General features: G+C 48.5%; 1 protein-coding gene across 3 annotated transcripts; it reads right to left on the bottom strand.

Annotated features, from left to right (window-relative positions):
* Positions 1–142: 142 nt before the first annotated feature.
* On the bottom strand, positions 143–23,721 carry pgam5 (PGAM family member 5, serine/threonine protein phosphatase, mitochondrial). 3 transcript variants are annotated; one of them, XM_052032151.1, is made up of 6 exons: positions 22,839–23,057; positions 17,067–17,242; positions 13,633–13,758; positions 10,879–10,967; positions 3,318–3,451; positions 143–1,257 (listed from the first exon to the last, which is right to left on the bottom strand). In XM_052032151.1, the coding sequence occupies exons 1-6, from the start codon at positions 23,009–23,011 to the stop codon at positions 1,110–1,112; spliced, it is 846 nt and encodes a 281-aa protein (XP_051888111.1). In that variant the 5' UTR covers positions 23,012–23,057; the 3' UTR covers positions 143–1,109. The 3 variants fall into 3 exon arrangements, with proteins under 3 accessions (XP_051888111.1, XP_051888113.1, XP_051888114.1); XM_052032153.1 differs by having other exon boundaries at positions 3,318–3,448; XM_052032154.1 differs by lacking the exon at positions 22,839–23,057 and adding an exon at positions 23,480–23,721 and having other exon boundaries at positions 154–1,257.
* Positions 23,722–24,410: the final 689 nt, after the last annotated feature.

The following is a 24,410-nucleotide window of genomic DNA, read 5'->3' as shown; positions in this document are numbered from 1 at the left end:
AGTTACATGGATGAGCTTAGCTGGGCTGAAGGGCCAGTTACTGTAAGGTTAGGAAAAAAAATCACCATTTGCTGGATTAAATATTTTGTTGCAATAGCATATGATAATAATAGACATGCTGCTCAAATGACAAGTTTATGTTAAAAAAAAGTTTATTCATGGGACCCTGTATTCAACTTTTGAATATTGCATTGATGTACGAGCTGGAAAGAAGTGACAATCAGGTAAACTGCTTAATACAGTGACATGATACAAGTTTTAAATCTGGTCACCAGTTACTAAAACTAACACAGATAACTTGTTGATTATAACCTGGATTTATACCCATGATCATCCTAACTCGCACATTAATAACCAAATTATTTTTAAAATAGTTGAGAAGCACTTTGGATTATAATTATGCTGTATTTTATGGGCTAGCTATTTTATGGCTTGTCTCACAATCCAGTGCTCCATCTGTGAGCCTTGGTGACTGTTCAGTAGAGGCAACGTAATCAGCTCCACTACTGCAGCAAGAATTGTTAGAGAATTACAAGAAGGGGGAGAAAGAAGGAAAGCCTCACCCGCCTTGCCCCTCATCACCTCCTGTAACTGAACATCCAACCCAACACTACCCACGGAGAACAGAACGACCCTTCCTCAAGTCTTCTCTATGCCCTGAGTTAACACATCTCACGGAACAAACACTGACTGCATGAACTGTATTGACAATCAGAGTATTGAGCTGGAGAGAAGCAGATGTTTTACAGTCTAAAATTTTTCTTTTTTTAAAAAAAGTTGGCAGGAAGATTCAGATACCAAGAGGACCAGATAATCTCCTGAAATTTTTTTAAAAACAAGGCTACAGGAGATGACACAGTCAAGCACAGCATCAATTAGCAGCTGACATAGAACAACATTGATTATATCCCACTCCCGTCCACTGCAGGACCATCCCACCTTCTCAGCTGTTGGAACATGATTCTAAAATGCAAATTAAAAACAACACAAAAATAAAGATCTGTAAATATTGCTGCAAATCAACAGAACAGCCACGGATATCATTTCAAGTATTAGGCAAACATTTTGCACAGTGACAAGTGAAGCATGCGAGCTTTCCGAACAATTTCTTAACGTGTTAATTTGTCAGGAGGCATGAAGCCTGTGTCTCCCAGTGTTCGAAGTGCAACCCTCCCATTGGGGCGAATGGTGAGCCAGGTAATGCTGCCGTTGTTGAGACACATTCTCAGCCATCCTTCTGGAGGGAACTGCAACGCTCTACAGCAAAGGGAGAAGATAAAAATAATTGAACCAAGAATTATAAAAAAATATTGTGAAGTTATATTGACACCTTCAAAGAATAGGCACAGCAGACAAAGACAAATCAACTGAGGTAGGGAGTCAAGGTCAAGGATTGCCTGATATTTTACTGAAAGGCAGAGCAGTAGCAAGCTGTCACATGGCCATCCACTGCCCTTTCTACAGTCTCAGACGCTGAGCTGACACTCATTGAGGTGTTTCCAGATGAAATGATAAATTGTGACCGTCCTTATCAATGGCCCCACCACCAGTTCAAACATCACAGGTTTTGAATTCCTCCTCAATCTTTTACTGGAACAGTCCTGACAGATTGGAGGGTAGGAAATGTGACCTCACTATTTGAAAAAGGGAGAGGGAAAGCAGGACCTATCAGCTCATTAAGCCTGTTGGAAATATGCTGGAAGCTAAACTGGAGCCTTCAGGAAATTATCAGCTGACGTGAAACAACATTGATTATATCCCAGTCCTGACTTTGCAAAAATTCTTTTAGGAAATTCTTTCTGGAAATGATAACATGATTGAGCAGAGTAAACATAGATTTATGAAAGGGAAATCATGTTTGACAAGTCCATTAGAATTCTTCGAGGATGGGTCTAGCAGAGTAGTTGAGGGAGAAACTGGTGGATGTGGTACATTTGGATTTTCAGATAGGACTGGTGAACAGGGTTACAGCACATGGAATTAGTAGGTAATATGGAAGTATACTGAGAGCGGAATCAATGTGTCCTTGCCCCTTTAGCGGGCTGTAACCAGTAAGCTACCACAGGGACCCCCACCCACCATTCACAATCTGTATCCTCACATTCGAGGGGTTAAATATAACATTTCCAAGAATTCTGAAGAGACAAAATGAAGTGGCAGGATTAGCAGTAGTGAGAACATAAAGAGGCTTTGAGGAGTGAGCAACACTACGGCAGCTGGAGTAGAGTGTGAGGTCATCCACTTCAACAGAAAAAACAGAAATGCTGATGTTCAAAGGAACCTGAAAGTCCTTTTATACAAGTCAAAGGAAGCTTGGATGAGTGCCAACAACTCTCCAAGAAGCCTGACACCATCCAGAACTAGCAATCCATCAATCATCCTAAATGTTCATTCCCTGTAATACCAGCAACAGTAGCTACAGCGTGCACCACCATCTACAAAATGCACTGCAGTTACTCACCAAGGCTACTCAGTCAGCATCTTTCAAACCCATACACAGCCTCCACTACCAAGAGCAAGGGCAAAAGGTGCAGAGGAATACCACCACATGCAGGATCCCCTCCCAAGTCATGCACCACCCTGAACTAGAAATACATCGCCAGATCTCCCTCCTCGACAGCACTGGGGGAGTCTCTTCCAGAAGTTCATGAAGGCAGCTCCCCACCACCTTCTCCAGGGCCTTTCGAGAGGACAATAAATGCTGGCCCTGCTCAGATCTCAAAAATGAATATAAAAAAATGCAAATAGCAACACAAAGACAAATAGCACGTTGGCCTTTATTGCAGAGAGGACTGGGATGTCTCACTACAATTATATAGGAATTTAGTGAATCTATACAGAGTGTTCTGCATAATTTTGGTCACCTTTTCTAAAGAAGGGTACACATGTGCAGTGAATTCACCAGGCTTGTTGCAGGTTTGTGTACAAGGAGAGATCAGGCAGGGTAGATCAGTCGCTGTTCTCTAGAAGAATGAGGGGTGGCCTCATTGAAACAAACACAACATTTAGAAAGCTCAATAAGTTTGTTGCAGGGAAGATGTTCCACTGGCTGAAAAGTCTACAAGCTAGGGACAACTGTCTCAGGGTCCTGGCCATTTAGGATGGACAGGAGGAAAAATGTTTGAAATTCTCTATCCCAGAAGTCTGTGGAAGCTGTAGCTTCAAAAGAAAGAGTGATCTGGATATTAAAGGAATCAACAGATATGGGGATAGAGCAGGAAAATGGTGTTAAAGCTCCTTTAATTATTAAATACATAGCCTTATGCAAAATCTAAACTTTTTCAGTTCTAGCTGTAATACCACAGAGCATTAATTACCTGCAGACGAAGTAGCGGATCACATTTGCATGACAGACAATGATCTCGTAACTATCGTTCTGTTGCTTCAAATCAGCTCTGTGGATGTAGCGACGGAAGGCAGCCTCAATCCTTGCCCCATCTTCATGATACTGCTGAAGACATTTAGACACATGTAAACCACTGAAACACACACAGAGACTGGCCAGTAAAAGTCAGGTAAATTAGACCCCATTCACAATAACTTTCCAAGTGAAATAAATTCTACATGCATTATACCAAACTACACTCAGTCAGCATACTGTGAGACACGTGTGAATCTCATGTGCCTTTTAACAGTACATCTACTCATAGATATAACCAAAAATTAGTTGCTTTAATAACCAGAATTTAGCTAGAGAGGGATAAGCATTGGCCAAAATACCCAAAGTTTCTGCTTTGGTAATCAAAGGTAACCAGGGGATGTTATAGACATCTGAAGTGATATTTGGGCAGGACAACAATTTTAAAATAGAACCTCCAACAGTGCAGCACTCCCTCAGAACTACATGGACTAAAACTTCTAGAGGGAGGCATAAGTCCACAAGCTTCAGCTATGTTCTAGCAGATCAATCAGAAGAAGTTAGTTTCCCCAAAAAAAAAGTGGTTGTCAATCCCTGGTCACATGGTCAGATGAAGCCAGTTCCTGGAACTGACAGTGCTGCTCAGAGACGGGGATTTTCAATTCCTGGTAAGTTTTATTCTGTACCACCAAAAGACACTGTTCCTTTAATTTGTACTTCAAAATATTTGACAAAAATTTGAGCCTGAATCGTGGAATAAAGCAAGCAGGGAATGTTTGATGTATCACACTTATTGTCAGCGAGGACACGGTCTGTGATAAGTTGGAGGATGCACTGGTTTTTTTTTTACAAAGACTGGCTCAAAATTTCCTGCCCATATTTGCCACTGATTAATGTGGTAAGTGCGAACTTACCTTTAGCAGATCAAAGTCTACCACATGCACTCAGGTCATCTCAATCTTCAATAAGGTGGGTGGGGATGGGGGTTGGGGGAGGGTGGGGAGAATAGGTTTTTCCTGCCCGTAAACACCTGAAACAAACTGAGTCCCCTGGCTTTGCCAACTGTCAAATCTGCCAAAAATTCAATGTTTCTGACATGTTAATAATGAACTTAATCAAGTGGTTAAATTTTTTTAAAATCTAAAACTCTCCAGAACAATTATTAAAATGTTTAAACAATTAAAAATATTTAACAAAAATCAATTCATAGAAATAATGTGAGGTTCTAATATTTGCCTTGGTCCCTTGAAATTGACCCTTCCCATGGAAATGAATGGGACAGTGTCCTGCACCAGGTGTAACCCAGGCGACGTCCTACGGGCAGATTCCTCAGCAAACGTATGTCACCACTGGACTCCATGGGGAGTCCAAGATTCGAGCTGAGTCCGGAAAAGGTTGGCAAAGAATGATCAACGTTCAGGATTTCCATGGTCACGGTACACGTCCCTTCAAAATCTGCTCTATTGTGGTGGTGGCATCTGCCGGTCTTGCGAGACCGTGGATCTGCGCATGGAGAGTCTTGCTTCAGTCGGTAGTGGTAGAGCAGTGTCTGTTATGTCTGTCGAGGCCTACACAGGAGCGACAGTCTCGGCTGCAGCGACTGCACTTGAAGGCGCTGTCCTCCTGTGTTGCTTTGGTGCTGTTTCTCCGGCGAGTGCGCTTTTCTTCAGCAGCTAGACTCAGCTTCTCTTCTCCTCATGTCAGACCTCTGTGTAGTTCCAGCCTCCAGTGAGAGCGATTACTTGCAATTTCTTCCCACCTCTTGACGTTCATGTTCAGTGACTTCATATCTCTCTTGCAGACATCTTTGAAGCGAAGATGGGGCCGTCCTTGCGCTCTCTTGCCGGAGGCCAACTCCCCGTACAGCAGGTCTTTCGGGATCCTCCCGTCTGGCATGCGATGTACGTGGCCCAGCCAGCGGAGACGGCGTCGTTGAAGCAGGGTGAAGGGGCTGGGTATCTGAGCGCGGGTCAGGACCTCGTCGTTGGTGACTCTGTCAGTTCACTTGATGTCCAGGATGCGTCTCAGGCTATGAAGGTGGAAGGCGTTAAGACGCCGCTCCCGTCTGGAGTAGAGGCTCCAGGTCTCACTGCTGTAAAGCAGCGTGCTGAGGACGCAGGCCCTGTAGACTGCAACCTTGGTGCGTGTTGTCAGCTTTCTGTTCTCCCAGACTCGCTTTGCCAACCTGGCCAACGTTGAGGCTGCTCGTCCGATCCGTCTGTCGATCTCAGAGTCTAGGGAGAGATTGTCCATGATGGCGGAACCAAGGTACGTGAACTCGTGGACTACCTCCAGCTCGTAGTTGTTGATGGTAATGGCAGGGGGGGTGCTCAACACCTTGACCCAAGACGTTTGTCTTCTTCGGGCTGATGGTCAACGTAAAGTCCTGGCAGGCTCTCGAGAAGCTGTCCATGAGGCTTTGCAGTTGCTCTTCAGAGTGTGTTGCCAGTGCCGCGTCGTCTGCAAACAACATGTCCCTTCCACCAGAGGCCATCAAGTGCGCAAAGGGTGTCCTACTAAACCACCTGCACAAACTACTCTGCCAGTGTTGGAAAGGGGCAGCAGTCCCGCAGGACATGAGACTGCTCTATTACATCACATTTTTCATTACAATGTTGGCATGCGGCCAAAATATTACTCTAGTAAATGCCAGATTTAAAGCTCTTTGCCAATCCTTTCCTGATTTTGCTCAGTTCTAGAGATTTGATAGACCGAAGAACAAATTTCTGTGCTTATAAGACTATGAGAATTTTTCAATCATTTGTGTAACAGCTGCCCTTGTTTCCTTAGTCATTACTGTGACTCAGAAACCTGCCTGAAGTGCAGAAACTGCTGAGTGAATTACTGGAACTGCAAGCATATTTACAGTTTTTGTTACAGACAGAAATCTCTGCTGCAATCCCTTAATCTAAATCCCCACGGATCCCCCACAATATTGCCCATGGAAGGTCAAATTATTATTGCTGCTTTGTAAAGGCAAGAGCTTCAGCACATGAATATTATAGGAAGCATTAATCTGATAAATGTGAAAAGACAGCCATTTAATGGCAAATATGCAAATAAACACTGCTCATGTCATTCAGTTTAATGCCTGTATTTGGCTCTGGGTTAAAGCAGCCAGCCATGAAGGAAATGTTTTTTTTTGTCTAAACAACTTGTTCCATTGATAAAACACAAGAGCAGACAAAGAGAGACATGCAGAAGCAAAAGTAGAGATATAGAGATAACTCTGCACTAGCACTGTCATTCACAGTGCATGAAATGCAAACATAGAAAAACCTACAGCACAGTTCAGGCCCTTCGGCCCACAAAGCTGTGCCGAACATGTCCCTACCCTAGAAATTACTAGGCTTACCCATAGCCCTCTATTTTACTCAGGTCCATGTACCTATCCAAAAGTTTCTTAAAAGACCCTATCGTATCCACCTCCACCACCGTTGCCGGCAGCCCATTCCACACACTCACCACTCTCTGAGTAAAAAACTTACCCCTGACATCTCCTCTATACCTACTCCCCAGCACCTTAAACCTGTGGCCTCTTGTGGCCACCATTTCAGCCCTGGGGAAAAGCCTCTGACTATCTACCTGATCAATGCCTCTCATCATCTTATATACCTCTATCAGGTCCCCTCTCATCCTCCGTCGCTGCAAGGAGAAAAGGCCGAGTTCCCTCAACCTGCTTTCATAAGGCATGCTCCGCATTCCAGGCAGCATCCTTGTAAACCTCCTCTGCACCCTTTCTATGGCTTCCACATCCTTCCTGTAGTGAGGTGACCAGAACTGAGCACAGAACTCCAAGTGGGGTCTGACCAGGGACCTATATAGCTGCAACAATACCTCACAGCTCCTAAATTCAATTCCCCGATTGATGAAGGACAATGCACCATATGCCGCCTTAACCACAGAGTCAACCTGCGCAGCCGCTTTGAGCGTCCTATGGACTTGGACCCCAAGATCCCTCTGATCCTCCACACTGCCAAGAGTCCTACCATTAATACTATATTCTGCCAACATATTTGACCTACCAAAATGAACCACTTCACACTTATCTGGGTTGAACTGCATCTGCCACTTCTCAGCCCAACTTTGCATCCTATCTATGTCCCGCTGCAACCTCTGACAGCCTTCCAAACTATCCACAACACCCCCAACCTTCGTGTCATCCGCAAACTTACTAACCCACCCCTCCACTTCCTCATCCAGGTCGTTTATAAAAATCACAAAGAGTAAAGGTCCCAGTACAGATCCCTGAGGTACACCACTGGTCACCGACCTCCACTCAGAATACGACCCCTTCAACAACCACTCTTTGCCTTCTGTGGGCCAGCCAGTTCTGGATCCACACTGCAATGTCCCCTTGGATCCCATGCCTCCTTACTTTCTCAATAAGCCTTGCATGGGGTACCTTATCAAACGCCTTGCTGAAATCCATATTCTCTGCATCTACTGCTCTCCCTTCATCGATGTGTTTAGTCACATCCTCAAAAAATTCAATCAGGCTCGTAAGGCAGGACCTGCCCTTGACAAAGCCATGCTGACTATTCCTAATCATGTTATACCTCTCCAAATGTTCATAAATCCTGCCTCTCAGGATCTTCTCCATCAGTTTACCAACCACTGAGGTAAGACTCACTGGTCTATAATTCCCTGGGCTATGCGTACTCCCCTCCTTGAATAAGGGAACAACATCCGCAACCCTCCAATCTTCTGGGACCTCTCCAGTCTCCATCGATGATGCGAAGATCATTGCCAGAGGCTCCACAATCTCCTCCCTCACCTCCCACAGCAGCCTGGGGTACATCTCATCCGGTCCCAGCGACTTATCCAACTTGATGCTTTCCAAAAGTTCTAGCACCTCCTCTTTCCTAATACCTACACGCTCAAGCTTTTCAGCCTGCTTCAAGTCCTCACTACAATCCCCCAGATCTTTTTCCGTGGTGAATACTGACGTAAAGTATTCATTAAATACCTCCACTATTTCTTCCGGATCCATACACACTTTCCCACTGCTGCACTTGATAGGCCCTATTCTTTCGCATCTTATCCTCTTACTCTTCACATACAAACAGCCAATGATTAAAAGGCTCAGAATGCACTCAAATCCCTCCGAAAAATACTGCAAAATTATTTCAAAGGGCAAATATATCTATACATTATGACATTCGAGTTTTATATCAGCTGATTTTTCAAACATCTAACAAGAGGCGACGTCTCAGGAAGGCGACATCCATCATCAGGGACCCCCACCATCTGGGCTGTGCCCTCTTCTCGATGCTGCCATCAGGCAGGAGGTACAGAAGCCTGAAGACCCACACCTCAAGGTTCAACAACAGCTTCTTCCCCACTGCCGTCAGGTTCTTGAACTGACCTGAAAAGCCCTAACACTATCTCGGACTAGATTTCTTTTTCTCTCTCAAGTTGCACAAGTGTTGTTATGTTTATATTGTTGTGTAAGTTATGTGTAATTTATGTTACCTTGTGTTTGTCATGTGCTGCTGCTGCAAGAAACTAACTTTCATGGCATTTCTACCCTGTGTACCCTGCCTATGACAATAAACTTGAACTTGAATTTTGCTGGCAATTTTAAACCTGTTCTTTCTTCCAAAGGTCTCCAAAAAATTACTGTTGGGACTCACAGTGACACACTATCATTTCACTTCATTATAACAGTTTTAATTTTAAAAATACAGTATTAAAACTCTTAAGGTTTCTCTTGATGTTGTTCATCAGCTCGTCAGTAGATGGAGTGGCCCTCGTCAATGCTCCCTCACACTCTGCCCCTTGGAATTGCTTCCATGTGTCTCTAAATGCCATGGTTAAACTACAGTTAGAAGACCCATCAGCCTGAGAAGACAGGCAGGGTTGATTCATTAGCTTACTTGGTGTCCATAGCTACAATTATTACAAAAACCCGGCTTGTAATCCCAGAAAAGTTGAAGTGCAACCTGATTGAAATATTTAGGATTTTGAAAGGAATTTGGGGAAATGGGCACAGAGGAACATATTTCTGTTGGTGTGGAAGTGTGGACTGGAAGAAATGAGCTGATATCGTGGTCAAGGAATTAATTATCTAAGCAGAAGCATTGACAATAATATTGTTCCTACTGTCATTATAGTCAGACTCCGGTCATTTTGAAGAGACTTTAGGAAAAGGTTATTTTCAGAAAGAATATTACAGTGTAGAAATCTTTCCTATACATTGCAATGACTGGCAGTAACCAATAATTTTAAATTGGAGATGGATAGACCGAGGGCGTGTGGAGTCAAGGTGAGCAAGAGGAGGTAGGATGCTGACGACACAGACTCGGGAGCCGATTGGAACGACTCCTGTTTGGAACGACAGCTTTCTCAGTTTTGACCCAAAACATCAAGCATTTCTCTCTCCACAGACACCGCCCGGCCTGCGGAGTTTTTCCAGCATTTTCTGCTTTAATTTCAGATTTCCAACATCTGCAGTTTTAGTTTTGATTTTCACTCCTGGTTCTGTATTAACCACATCTGTGTTGAGAAACCAGTGAGAGTGAAAACAAATACTCTGCAGTGGTTTGACAGCAGCATCTAGTTCCTAAAATCAAGTCCATTAGATCACTTTTGACCATGGAAGTTAAATAATTCAAATATTAACTACAACTGCAGCCTCAAGAGACAGTGCAACTTCAATACGTAAATGATTTGGACAAAAATGTAGGTGGTCTGATTAGCAAATTTGTAGTGGAGCTATGGTTAGTGAGGAACGTTGTGAAAGGATTCAGCACAACACAGATCAGCTGGAAATCTGGGTGAAGAGATGGCAGATGGAGCTTCATCCAGACGAGTGTGAGGTGATGCATTTCGGGAGGGCAAATACAAGAGAAAAGTATACAGTAAATGGCAGGACCCTTAGGAGCATTTATGTACAGAGATCTCGGGGTGCAAATCCATTGCTCCCCAAAAGTGACAACGCAAGCATGTAGGGTGGTAAAGGTGGTGTACTGCATGCCTGCCTGTATCAGTCGGGGCACCAAGTATAAAAGCTGGCAAGTCACACTGAAGTTGTATAAAACTTTGTTCAGCCCAGATTTGGAGTATTGTATGCAGTTCTGGTCATCACAATGTAGGAAGGATGCGGAGGCTTTGGAGAAAGTGCAGAAGAAGTTTACCGGGAGTTTCCTCGGATTGCAGAGTATTAGCCGTAAGGAGAGGTCGGACACACCTAGCAATGTTTTCTCTGGAGCTGAGAGGCAGCAGAGTATTTTTCCTCAGGGTGAAAACGTCAAATACCAGAGGATGTAGGTTATGGTGAGGGGGGGGAAGGAGACAAGTTTTTCTTTTGCACAGAGAGCGATGGGCGCCTGGAACGTGCTGCCAGGGGAGGGGGTAGAAGCAGATACAACAGCAATATTTAAGAGGAATTTAGACAGACACATGACCAGGCGGAGAATGGAGGGATATGGACCACGTGCAGGCAGATGGGATTATTTAGACTGACGTCACGGTTGGTGCAGACAGGATGGGCCAGTTCCTGTTCTGCTGACTCTTACCATGGCCTCTGGTTTCCAGTGGCTGACGGGTGGGTCAGGTTCAATCGGTGCACCTTCTCGCAGCAAGTCACAGCTCATCACTTCCAGACCTAGAATCACAGCACGAATGCGCTCAGCGTGAACAGCCATTATATTAAAAAAATCAGAACTTATTTTTCCACGATACTTAAACCTATCCTCATTTTCCTTTTGCGAACACATTCCTGGGCAACGCTCTTGAATTTCCTTCAAAGATGCAGTTAAGAACAGTGAAGTGCCACAATCCACACACAACCATGTACCATAATTCTATCCCCATCCCAGCATTCTGACGACTTGGAGCTATATCACATCAGTAATACAGCAAAAGATCCCAAGGCACTTCACGGGTGCTCTAAACAAAACCCGTCACCAGGCCACATACAGACGTACCAGAATTTGAAGTGCTGGTCAGGCAGCATCTAAGGAAAGACAAAATGTTAATGCTTCAAATGGATGGCTTTTCATTAGAAGTTTTATTGACTGAAACATTAACTCTCTTTTCCTCTGTGAATATGCTGCCTGACCTACACGGGGTTACATAGGATACACAGAACACAAGCAGCTCTGTGGCCCAATCAGCCTGTGCTGGTGTTTCTGCTTCACTGGCATCAGCCCACCGCCACTGTCTCCCTTGTACCACCTCCCCCATTTCACTGCATCACGATTCTTCTTTTACTACTGCACACAAGTTACTTGCTGTCTTTCCAACAGTTACTAGACTTTACGTTATTGGTTAATTAGTAGGAAGTTATAAAAGCCACTCTGTGATAAAGTCTGAATCTGCCAGTACTGCCTTGATTTTAAAATTCACACCTTGTTTTCACACTTCTCCATCGTCTTTCCCACCTGCACTTTAATCTCCCAATAAAGATCTTCACACTTCATATAAGGATTTGCAACAACCCTTTAATTTAGTAATTGTAACCTTCCAAAATCTCTGCTCTGCATAATTTACTGTCTCTTGTACAACCAATGACAACCATGTATACAGCTACCAGGGATCTAAGCACATGAATTCTCTCCTTAAACTCTCTGCTTCTAAATCTCCCTCTCCACCTTTAAGACATCCTCAAACTCTGTGACCGAGCTTTGGGTCATCAGATTGAATATCTCCTGGTGACACAGTGACAACTTGTATGCAAAGAGCCACAGGGAACTTGGGCTACACTACAGGAACTGTATAAATTACAGTACTATTACCCCGCTTAATTCCCTGTAACCTATTCTCCCTCACGTGGCTGGTAACGCCCCCTCACTTCTCCCGTCAATCCCTACACTAAGGGGAATATACAGTGACCAGTTAGCGTTCCAACCTGCATGTCTTTGGAACGTTGGTGGAAACCAGAGTACCTGACTGCTGTGAATCTGAAGTCACACACAGACTAGACAAAGAAAATACAGACTGGAGAAGGGTGTCAGTGAGTCAAACTGATCTTTAGAATAACCCTGAGCAGCAAACTCGGTGTTGTTTATTGCACCTGGTGCTCCCATCGCAGCCTCCTCTACATTGGTGAGACCGGACACAGATTGGGTGACCGCTTCAAGATTAAAACGGCCAGCCATTTTAGGGAGCTGTGGGCGTGCTACGTTGGTGCCGGAAGCGTGGCGGCACTTGCGGGCTGCCCCCAGAACGCTCTACGCAGAAGATGCGTTTCACTGTGTTTCGATGTACGTGTGACTAATGAAGAGATCTCGTCCATCTGCCTATCACCCACCCACCTCCCACTGGTTCCCCTCCCTCCCCTTACTCCAGGCTCCACCTTCCTCTCCTATCAGATTCCATCTTCTTCAGCCCTTTGTCACTTCCACCTCTCACCTCCCAGCTCCTGACACCTTTCCCACTCTCTCCCCCCCCCACCTCACCCGCCTATCAACCCCCACCACCTGGGTCCACCCCTTCGCCTCCACCTTTTTATACTGGCGATATCCCCTCTCTTTCCAGTCCAGATGAAGGGTCTCGACCTGAAGCATCAACTGTCCGTTTCCCTCCACAGATGCTGCCTGACCCGCTGAGTTCCTCCAGCATTTTGTGTGTTGCTCCAGATTCCAGCGTTGGAATCTCTTGTGCCTCAACTACAAATAAATGTTTATTTATGGTGCCGTGACCATGTCTAACTGAGCAGCTTAGTTGGACACTTGAGGTGGGTTAAGGGTTAACCATCCCTCTGAGAATCTGAAGTCACACACAGGCGAGACTGGAGGAGAGGCTCCCTTCTTAGAGGACATCAGTGAATCAAACTGATCTTTACAGGAACCCCAAAGGTTCACCAACTTGTTTATTTCAATTATTTGAACAGAATTTCCACAGAGTCCCTGGTAGAATTTAAACTTATGCATCCGGGCCAACAGTCTGGTAGGACAAAGGCCGCCTCACTCCATGACCTGTTGAGAGAGTTTGTGACCAATTCCCACAATCTCTATCGGATCCTGTCAGTGAGGAAATCCCTGGCGGAAGACGAGAAATAACACCCGCCCTCCCAAGCTAAACACGCTTCGTGACGTGCCACAATCCTTCACACACTCGATCCCAAAATATTAGTTCTATCTCAAAGTGGAGAAGCACATTAATGTAAAGTCAGTGTGGCTTGTCACCAAGAGCTGCTCGAGACTTTCAGCAGGTACAGTTCCTATGATAGTCACAGCACAATAACGATCCCAAACTGTTCAAAAGCATCTGCCTGCAAAGTAGTTGATAAAGTAAATAGAAGACAGCACCGGGCAAAGGTGACCCACCTGGCAAGTATTTACGGATAATCGCCGCCGTCTCTTTCGCCCTGGTCATGCTGGAGTGAATCAGGATGTCGTAGTTCAAACCCAGACTTGCCAGTCGCTGACCTGTCAGTTCAGCTTGTTCACGGCCTGGAAAGAAATAAACTTCCATCAACAAGCGAAACCCAGACCACTGGCTATAAAGCTTCAAACTAGTCGCAATTATCTGTACAGAATTTTTCTCAAATACTATACGGGATGCATTAAACTTACTGACGTTCAATGTCCAGCCATCAACAATGCCCCTTTATCAGAGGCAAACATCCTTCCCTAAACTCCCTGAAGCAACAACCCTCACTCCACCGCCCAGCCTTCACTGCCCTCTGCTCCCACCCAGGGTAAACCCTCACCCTCTGCCCTCTGCTCCCACCCAGGGTAAACCCTCACTCCCTGCCCTCTGCTCCCACCCAGGGTAAACCCTCACTCCCTGCCCTCTGCTCCCACCCAGGGTAAACCCTCACTCCCTGCCCTCTGCTCCCACCCAGGGTAAACCCTCACTCCCTGCCCTCTGCTCCTACCCAGGGTAAACCCTCACTCCCTGCCCTCTGCTCCCACCCAGGGTAAACCCCCACCCCTCCGCCCCCACCCAGAGTAAACCCTCGCTCCTTGCACATCGTTACATCTGACCTGGAATAATGTGAGTGCCAAACTCAAGCTGGATACAGTGGCCACATTGGGAACATACTGTGATTTTACCACAATGATAATTCCCCTCTAAAAAGAGTGATGACTGACTTTGGTTGTATTCCCTGGAACTTCTCCTTCGGATGATTTGATATAAGCTGTCAAGGTATTAAATGGTATTTATTTCAAAGAAAATGCGGGAAACATTCAGGTCACGAAGTATCTGTGGAAGGAGGAACAGAGCTGACGTTTCATGTTGAAACCGCTTCATCAGAACTGGGAAAGGGAATAAAAGCTGGTATAAAGGCTCCAATACACAGGATCGCAAGAAGCTGCAGAGGGTTGTAGACACAGCCAGTTCCATCACAGGTACAACCCTCCCCGCCATTGAGGACATCTTCAAGAAGTGGTGCCTCAAGGCGACCCTCACCACCCGGGACATACCCTCTTCTTGTTACTACCATCGGGGAGGAGTGTGAGCCTGAAGACCCACACTCAACGTTTCGGGAACAGCTTCTTCCCCTCCGCCATCAGATCTCCGAACGGTCCATGAACCCGTCAACACAACTTTGTAAATTCCTTTTTTTTGCACTATTTTTGTAATTTATAGTCACGTTGTCTTTGTACTGTCCTGCTGCCTCAAAACAACAAATTTCAGGCCATACAAGACAGTGATAATAAACCTGATTCTGACAGGCGGTGGGAAGGACTGGACAGAACAAAGGGAATGTCTTTGATAGGGCGATTCCTGGGGTGCCATGGTGAAAACCCGTCTGGTTGATAGGTTAATGAGGGATGTCGGGGAAAAAGAAAACAAAGGAACATAAAAGCTGCAAAACACAGAAATTAAGCAAAGCGCCAGTGGGTCAGTCAGTGTCTGAGGAGAGAGACAAACTGAGCCAATACTACTGACGGTTGGCCCAAAGCAGAACCGACAGAGAAACCATGTTAGTGGAAGATGATGAATTCAATATAGTGTCCAGGAGGCTGCAACGTGCCCAGATGGAAGACGAGGTGTTGTTCCTCAACCTGATGTTGAGCCTTGTTATAGCAGTGCAGGAGGTCACAGAGTGGCAGGTCAAAGTGGGAGTGGGATGGGCAGTTAACGTGACAGACAACTGGAAGAATCAGAATCAGGTTTATTATCACTGACATATGTCCTGAAATGCGTTGTTTTGCGGCAGCAGTACAGCGCAAGGCATAAAAATTACTACAAGTTAAAAACTAAATAGTGCAAAAGAGGAATAACGAGGCAGTGTTCATGGTTTCGTGGACCATTCAGAAATCTGATGGCGGAGGGGAAGAAGCTGTTCCTGAATCGTTGAGTGTGGGTCTCCAGGCTCCTGTACCTCCTCCCCGATGGTAGCAACGAGAAGAGGGCATGTCCCCGGTAGTGAGGGTCCTTCATGATGGATGCCGCCTTCTTGAGGCACCGTCTCTTGAAGATGTCTTCGATGGCAGGGAGGTCAGGTCACTGCTGCAGACTGAATGCGGGTGCTCCACAAAGCGATTTCCCAATCTGTGTCTGGTTTCACCAAGGCAGAGGCCACCAGCTTGTGAACAAAGGACGCAGTCTGCTGGATGGGCAGAAGTACAAGTGAATCGCTGCTTCACCTGCAAGAACGTTGGTCCCTGGATGGTAGGAAGGGAAGAGATGAGCTGGCAGGTGTTCAGCCTCCCGAGACTGCATGGGGAAGGGCTGTAAGAACGGGAATACTTGGTGAAGAGGGAGGCAGGGATTCACAAAGGCAACGGTCCCTTCAAAACAGTGGAAGGGGAGGGGAAGGCATGTCTGAGGCTGGAATCGCATCAAAATCCATGTCCATTGGTTACGGAGTCCAGGACTGAGGGCAGTCTGGAAATTTGTGTCAGCTTCTTGCAAGTGATGTCAGGAACACTTCTACACCCAGCAGTTCTCCTGCCAGTGCCACAGTGGAAGCTTTCTCTGTTGTTAATTTTAAATATGAGATTGATTTTTTCACAGCCAAGGGTTTAAAGAGATTTGAGGAAAAGAGAGCACCATACAGGCCCTTCGGCCCACAATGTTGTGCCAACCTCTAAACCTCACCTAAGACTATCTAACCCCTTCCTCCCACATATCCCTCTATTTTAAATTCCTCCATATGCTTATCTAGCAATCTTTTGAATTTGACCAATGTACCTGCCTCCACCCCCACCCCAGGCAGCGCATTCCATGCCCCAACCACTCTCTGGGTAAAAAACCTCCCTCTGATATCTCCCTTGAACTTCCCACCCATTACTTTAAAGCCATGCCCTCTTGTAATGAGCATTGGTGCCCTGGGAAAGAGGCGCTGGCTGTCCACTCTGTCTATTCCTCTTAATATTCTGTATACCTCTATCATGTCTCCTCTCATCCTCCTCCTCTCCAGTGAGAACAGCCCTAGCTCCTTTAGTCTCTCCTCATAATCCACACTCTCTAAACCAGGCAGCATCCTGGTAAATCTCCTCTGCATCCTTTCCAACGCCTCCACATCCTTCCTTTAATGAGGCGACCAGAACTGGACACAGTACTCTAAGTGTGGTCTAACCAGAGTTTTGCAGAGCTGCATCATTACCTCATGGCTCTTAAACTCAATCCCACGATTTATGAAAGCTAACACCCCATAAGCTTTTTTAACTACCCTATCCACCAGTGAGGCAACTTTCAGGGATCTGTGGATACGGACCCCCAGATCCCTCTGTTCCTCCATACTACCCAGAAAATACAAAGGAATTTCTTTGCTAATAGCAGAGCAACTGCAGGATATACTGACCCAACGACGTCAGGACTCTGTCTTTGTCTGTCGAGGCCGACAGTTCATACTGGGAATGTCTGATCAGGAAGATGTGCCTCGTGGCTTTGACTTTGTAGTTTTCAAGCTGTGCGGTAAAGTCCTCAGAGGCCTCTTTATTTTTCTGGTTGGGTTTCATAAGAGAAATCGGCTCGCGTCTGAAAACAAGAGAGAGGCGTTCATGGCTTGCCAAAGAATCCACGTCCCAGTGCTCTAATCCCCCTTGGTAGCTGGTTACCCAGCCAAGAACTGGTTAAACACCCAGCAATCATTGATTCCCTGCACCAGCACCGTTTACATGTGACCACAGACCTGAGACAACCCTGTGTGTGGGGAAGTGCTGGAGGAACTCAGCAGGTCAGGCAGCATCTATGGAGGGAAATGAACAGTCCACGTTTCGGGTCGAGATTTCCCTCCACAGATGCTGCCGGACCTGCTGAGTTCCTCCAGCATTTTGTGTGTGTGTTGCTTCAGATTCCAGTATCTGCAGGATCTCTTGTGTCTCCTTTGTGTGGGAAGTGGGAGAATGAACCAAGAGCTGGAAGGTGGGATTCAGCCAAGATGCTCACTTTCAAACCAGCACAGACACCAAGAGCCAAAGTGCCTCATTCTGTCTTGTACATTTGACTCTAACAGTTACCAACACTCACATTTCAGATTTTACAATATTATACTGGCTAAAACCAGAAGCATACATTGGACAGCAGTGTAACCACCTTCAATTACATACGAGTGATGGAGAAATACTGCATGGAAACAGGCCATTCGGCCCATCAATGCCAAGCCAACCATCAACCACTCATTTAAACTAATCCCACATTCATCCCCTTTTTAAAAATTCTTCCCACATTCCCATCAACTTCCCCCAGATTCTACCTCTCACCTACACACCAGGGGGCAATTTACCTGCCAACCCGTACGCCTTTGGGACGTGGGAGGAAACTGGAGCACCCGGAGGAAACCCACGCAGTCACGGGACGATCACGCAAATTCTGCACAGACAGAGCTGGAGGTCAGGATCGAACCCGGGACTGCAGCTGTGAAATGTTTTACAGTTCTAACACACAAGCAGCCACTTCTGCTACTTGGTTAGATTGTGGATTAATTCCTCAACCGGTTTTCCTAGACTTTGTTTCCTATCCGACAATACCTTGCCCCTACAAAATATTTCAGCTGAGGCAGAACCTTTAGGAGGGTGAACAAGCTCCTGATTTCTTGTGTGCTGGTGAAGGGCTGCCTCACGTCATTCCAAATGGACAGTTTGAACTTTAAGATCATGGCCCCTTCTCCTAGTCTTTGCAAGCCATAGTTTACACATCAACAGTCTACACTACAATTGTAGATAGCAGATTTTCTGACTATTGGATGTTCATACCACAACACAGCTTTAATAGAATTTTTAAAAAAATGTTACACAGTACTGTAATAAATCTACCCGTGAACCTGAGAGTGTGGGAACCGGCCCCCAGTGAAAGGGAGCACAGGAAACATTACCTATTGAGTCAGATGTACTACAGATTTCTACAGATGTACTGTTGAAAATATCCTGACTGGCTGCATCATGGTCTGGGACGGCAATTCGAATGCACAGGAATGCAAGCAGCTACAGAGAGTAGTGGACTCTGCCAAATACATCACGGGCACATCCCTCCCCACCATCGGGAGTATCTACAGGAGGAGCTGCCTCAATAAGGCAACATCCATCATCAAAGATCCTCACCATCCAGGCCATGCCACCTTCTCACAGCTACCATCAGGCAGGAGGTAGCCACCAGGTTCAGGAAAAGCAACTTCCCTTCAACCATTCAGTTCTTGAACCAACCGGCACAACCCTAATCACTAGACTTTAGCGACACTATGACCACTCTGATCACCTTGCACTTAAATGAACATTTTTTTAATCTAATCGTGTTCTTTTTTGTAAAAATTGTGTTTATATTTATTTTATGTTTTTCTTGTGAATGCTGCTTACATGATGCTCTGTGCCTGTGATGCTGCTGCAAGTAAATCTTTCATTGCACCTGTGCACACATGGACTTGTGCAGATGACAATAAACTCGACTTTGACTCAGATGTTGAACTATCAGAATTTCTGAACAGTCAGATAGAGGATTATTGGAGTTTTACTCTATAATAAAGGAAGTAACTCTGCAGTTATTTAAACAGTGACTAAATGGAAGGAAGTAAAATCTCTGCCATCTGAATGAATATGCCACGGCCGTCCCCAACTTCATCAAGACCTGCGTGGATGAGTGTGTGCTGCTGAGAACATGCCGAGTTTTCCCAAACCAGAAGCCCTGGATGAACCAGGAGATTCGCAGTGTGCTGAGGGCGAGATCTGTGGTGTTCAAGCCTGGCGACCCAGAACCCAACAAGAAGTCTGGCTACGACCTACGGAAGGCCATCGTGAGAGGGAAAAGGCAATTCTGTGTGAAGTTAGAGACACAACTGGACGCACGACAGCTGTGGTAGGGTTTGCAGGCCATCACTTCCTACAAGACAAAACCTAACAGCATAAATGGCAGTGATGCTTCACTCCTTGATGTTCAACACCTTTTATGCACACTTTGAAAGGGAGAATAACACTACACCTGTACTAATCCTCACAGCATCTGGTGACCCTGTGATCTCTGTCTCAGAGGCCAACGTCAGAACATCCTTCAAGAGGGTGAACCCTCGCAAGGTGTCATACCCCGATGGTGTACCTGACAGGGTACTGAAAATCTGTGCCGACCAACTGGCTGGAGTGTTCAAGAATATCTTCAACCTCTCACTGCTGCAGTCAGAGGTTCCCACCTGCTTCAAAAGGGCATCAATCATACCAGTGCCCAAGAAGAGCAGGGCGAGCTGCCTCAACGACTATCGCCCGGTAGCACTCACATCTACTGTGATGAAGTGCTTTGAGAGGTTGGTCATGGCTACAATTAACTCCTGCCTGAGCAACGACCTGGACCCCCTGCAATTTGCCTACTGCTACAACAGGTCTACAGCAGATGCAATCTCACTGGCTCTTCACTCAGCTTTGGAGCACCGAGACAACAGCAGTACATACTGTTGCTGTTTATCGATTACAGCTCAGCGTTAACACCATCATCCTCTCATTACTAATCAACAACCTTCAAAACCTGGGCCTCTGTACCTCCCTCTGTAACTGGATCCTTGACTTCCTTATCGGGAGACCACAGTCAGTGCGGATCGGTAATAACATCCCCTCCTCGCTGACAATCAACACAGGCGCACCTCAAGGATGCGCGCTTAGCCCATTGCTTGACTCTCTCTACGCTCATGACTGTGTGGCTAGGCACAGCTCAAACACCATCTATAAATTCGCAGATGACACCACTGTTGGCAGAAGAGAAGGTGTACAGGAGCGAGATAGATCAGCTGGTTGAGTGGTGTTGCAACAACAACCTCACACTCAACGTCAGCAAGACCAAGGAATTGATTGTGGACTTCAGGAAGGGGAAGTCGGGAGAACACACACCAGTCCTCATTGAGGGGTCAGCGGTGGAAAGGGTGAGCAGCTTCAAGTCCCTGGGCGTCAACATCTCAGAGGATCTATCCTGGGCCCAACACATTGATGCAATCATGAAGAAGACACACCAGCAGCTCTACTTCGTTAGGAGTTTGAGGAGATTTGGAATGTCACCAAAGACTATTGCAAATTTCTACAGATGTACGGTGGAGAGCATTCTGACTGGTTGCATCACCGCCTGGTATGGAGGCTCCAATGCGCAGGATCACAAGAGGCTGCAGAGGGTTGTAGACTCAGCCAGCTCCATCACAGGCACAACCCTCCCCACCACTGAGGACATCTTCAAGAGACGGTGCCTCAAGAAGGTGGCATCCATCACTGAGGACCCTCACCACCCGGGACATGCCCTCTTCCCTCTAAACCTGATTCTGGTTCTGAGCTCCAGCACTTGGCCTGTAGCCTTCTGTGCCATGGTGTTTCAAGTGCTGAGGTTGTGAGAGTAGCTGCCTCCTTCACCCACAAGGGCAGTGAGCTCCATATTTTAACCACTGAAAAATTCTTCCTCAGATCCCCACTGTACCTCTTCCCCCTTACCTTAAAACTATGCCCATAGTCCCAGACATCTCTGCATGGGGAGAAGTTTCCTACCATCTACCTTATCCACACCTCTGAATTATTTTTGTACCTGGGCGGCACAGTGGCACAGCGGGTACAGTCACTGCCTCACAGCGCCAGAGACCTGGTTTCGATCCTGACCTCCGGTGCTGTCCGTGTGGAGTTTGCATGTTCTCCCTGTGACCGCGTGGGTTTCCTACGGGTGCTCCGGTTTCCTCCCTCACCCCAAAGACATGTGGGTTGGTCGATTAATTAGCCATGTGAATTGCCCCTAAGTGTGTAGGTCAGTGTAGAATCTAGGGAGAGTTGATGAGAACATTGAATTAATCCAGGATTAATGTGATAGTGTGGACCTGGTGGGCCTATTCTGTGCTGTGTGACTCTGTGACTCAGGTACGCTCCTCCACTGAGGAGGGCGGCACGGGTCCCACCTGACCGCCCGAGGGGGGCGGCACGGGTCCCACCTGACCGCCCGAGGGGGGCGGCACGGGTCCCACCTGACCGCCCGAGGGGGGCGGCACGGGACCCACCTGACCGCCCGAGGGGGGCGGCACGGGACCCACCTGACCGCCCGAGGGGGGCGGCACGGGACCCACCTGACCGCCCGAGGGGGGCGGCACGGGTCCCACCTGACCGCCCGAGGGGGGCGGCACGGGTCCCACCTGACCGCCCGAGGGGGGCGGCACGGGACCCAGCTGACCGCCCGAGGGGGGCGGCACGGGACCCACCTGACCGCCCGAGGGGGGCGGCACGGGTCCCACCTGACCGCCCGAGGGGGGCGGCACGGGTCCCACCTGACCACATTTCATCCCACACAATATCCTGGTGAAAAGGAGGCACAAGGGAGAGCAGATGCTGTAATCCAGGGCAAAGGGAAACTGCTGGAGAGACTCAGTGGGCGAGGCTGAGGGAAAGGGGTGGACTGAGTCCTGACCAAAACACTGGCCATCCCTCTGCCCAACCCCACAGACGCTGCCCGACCCCCCGAGTCCCTCCAGCAGGTTGTCTGTTGCTCTGACGCCCCGATGGTGAAACTCTGGGGGCAGAACTGCGGTGAGGGAGCGCCGCCTGATGCTCAGTGAAGGGAGGCGGCGCTCCCTCACCGCCCGCCCTCAGGGACCCTCGGGACCTTGTAGCGAGGCGCTCCCTCGGCCCCGCCACCCACAGCGGCGGCGCTCCCTCGGCCCCGGAGGCGCTCCCTCGGCCCCGCCATCCCGGCCCCGGCGGCGCTCCCTCGGCCCCGCCATCCCGGCCCCGGCGGCGCTCCCTCGGCCCCGGAGGCGCTCCCTCGGCCCCGCCATCCCGGCCCCGGCGGCGCTCCCTCGGCCCCGGAGGCGCTCCCTCGGCCCCGCCATCCCGGCCCCGGCGGCGCTCCCTCGGCCCCGCCATCCCGGCCCCGGCGGCGCTCCCTCGGCCCCGGAGGCGCTCCCTCGGCCCCGCCATCCCAGCCCCGGCGGCGCTCCCTCGGCCCCGCCACCCACAGCGGCGGCGCTCCCTCGGCCCCGGAGGCGCTCCCTCGGCCCCGCCATCCCGGCCCCGGCGGCGCTCCCTCGGCCCCGGAGGCGCTCCCTCGGCCCCGCCATCCCGGCCCCGGCGGCGCTCCCTCGGCCCCGGAGGCGCTCCCTCGGCCCCGGAGGCGCTCCCCCGGCCCCGGCCCCACTCACTTGTCCCAGTTGGAGTCCCAGCCGCCGGTACCGGTACCGGTGCCGGGGCTCCAGCTGACGGACGCCGCCCGGACGCCGTCGCCGCGCCGCTGTGTAGCGGCGGCCGCCGCCGCCACCACGGCCGCCGAGCCCGCGATGCCACAGGCCACCTGCAAGGCTTTGCGGAACGCCATGCTCGGCGGAACCAAAACCCGGCGCCTCGCTCCTCGGGAAGACCAAAGGGTCTCGGACAAGACTTCCGGGTACGGAAGCCGGACGCGGTCGAAGTGCGGTTGCGCGGCGCCCGGGTCTCGTTGTCGCCTCCAGGCGGCCGCCAGCGGGAGCGGCAGGAAGGTCCTTCAAATCCTGCACCGAAATCCTCCCCCCCACCCCCCCACCCCCTCCCCCCACCCCTCCACCCCCCTCCCCCCACTCCCCCCCACCCCCCCCACCCCCTCCCCCACTCCATCCCCCCCAACCCCCCCACCCCCCACCCCCACTCACTCCCCCCCACTCCATCCCCCCAACCCCCCCACCCCCCACCCCCACTCCCCCCTCTACCAGCTCCTGTCCCAGCCCTCTCCGACACTTCTACATACTGTCCATCTCCCCTCTACCCTCTCAGTCTTGATGTAGTGTCTCAACCCCAAGCATCAACCAACCCTTCTGCCTCCACAGATGCTGCCTGACGTGCTGAGTTCTTCCAGCGGTGTTTTGCTCCAGGTTCCAGCATCTGGAGTCTCCCATTTCTCCAAGTTATGGCAGGTTTAACCGGTTCCTCAGAGTCAGAAGGTTGTGGATTAAAGTGTCAAACCCAAGACTTCAGCACAAAAACCTCTGCTGACGTTTCTGTGCAGAGTTGAGCTGAGCTGAGCACTCAGTGTCTGTAACACATCCAGGGACTTCCTGGGGTGGTGAAGGTGTGACCAAAATCCAAGTCTAAAAACAGCCCGACACATTACGGAAACACATTGAAGATATTTCTTTTGTGTAACAACACGCTCACAGTACAGAAAGTTTCTTGCAGCCCAGCATGAGAAGACAACACATTAAGCACACACAGTACCTTGTTAAGCCTGAGCTGCTCAAGCAGAGTTAATGTGCAGAGGTGCAGTCATGCAGCAAAATGGATTTGTTGTGGGAAAACACCAGCCACAGCCGAGAAATCTCTCACTCCACCCATTAATACTTTACGAGGGGACAAGTTGAAGGTCACTGCACCTGCGGGTCTGTTAGTGGGAACAAAGAGATCTCAAGGATGTGATCATTTCATTCTCTCATCTTGTGCCTTATTCCTACTCCTACTCCTCTCCCCACACCACAGGCTCTCGTGCCCTTAGTCTGAAAGTCTACTCTACGTACACAACACAGAACTTCCTACCCGGATGCATCACGGTTTGGTATAAACAACTGCTCAGCCCATGACTGCAAGAAACTGCAGTGTGGGCACAGCCCAGCACATCATGGAAACCAGCCTCCCCTCCATGGACTCTGTCTACACTTCCCGTTGCCTTGGTAAAGCAGCCAGCATAATCAGAGACCCCACACACCCTGGACATTCTCTCTTCTCCCCTCTCCCATCGGGCAGAAGAT

The sequence above is a fragment of the Pristis pectinata genome, chromosome 17 (assembly GCF_009764475.1).
Source record: "Pristis pectinata isolate sPriPec2 chromosome 17, sPriPec2.1.pri, whole genome shotgun sequence".
NCBI classification, from domain to species: domain Eukaryota; kingdom Metazoa; phylum Chordata; class Chondrichthyes; order Rhinopristiformes; family Pristidae; genus Pristis; species Pristis pectinata.
Note: the sequence above shows the minus strand (reverse complement) of the source record. Positions and strands in the feature narration are given on the sequence as shown.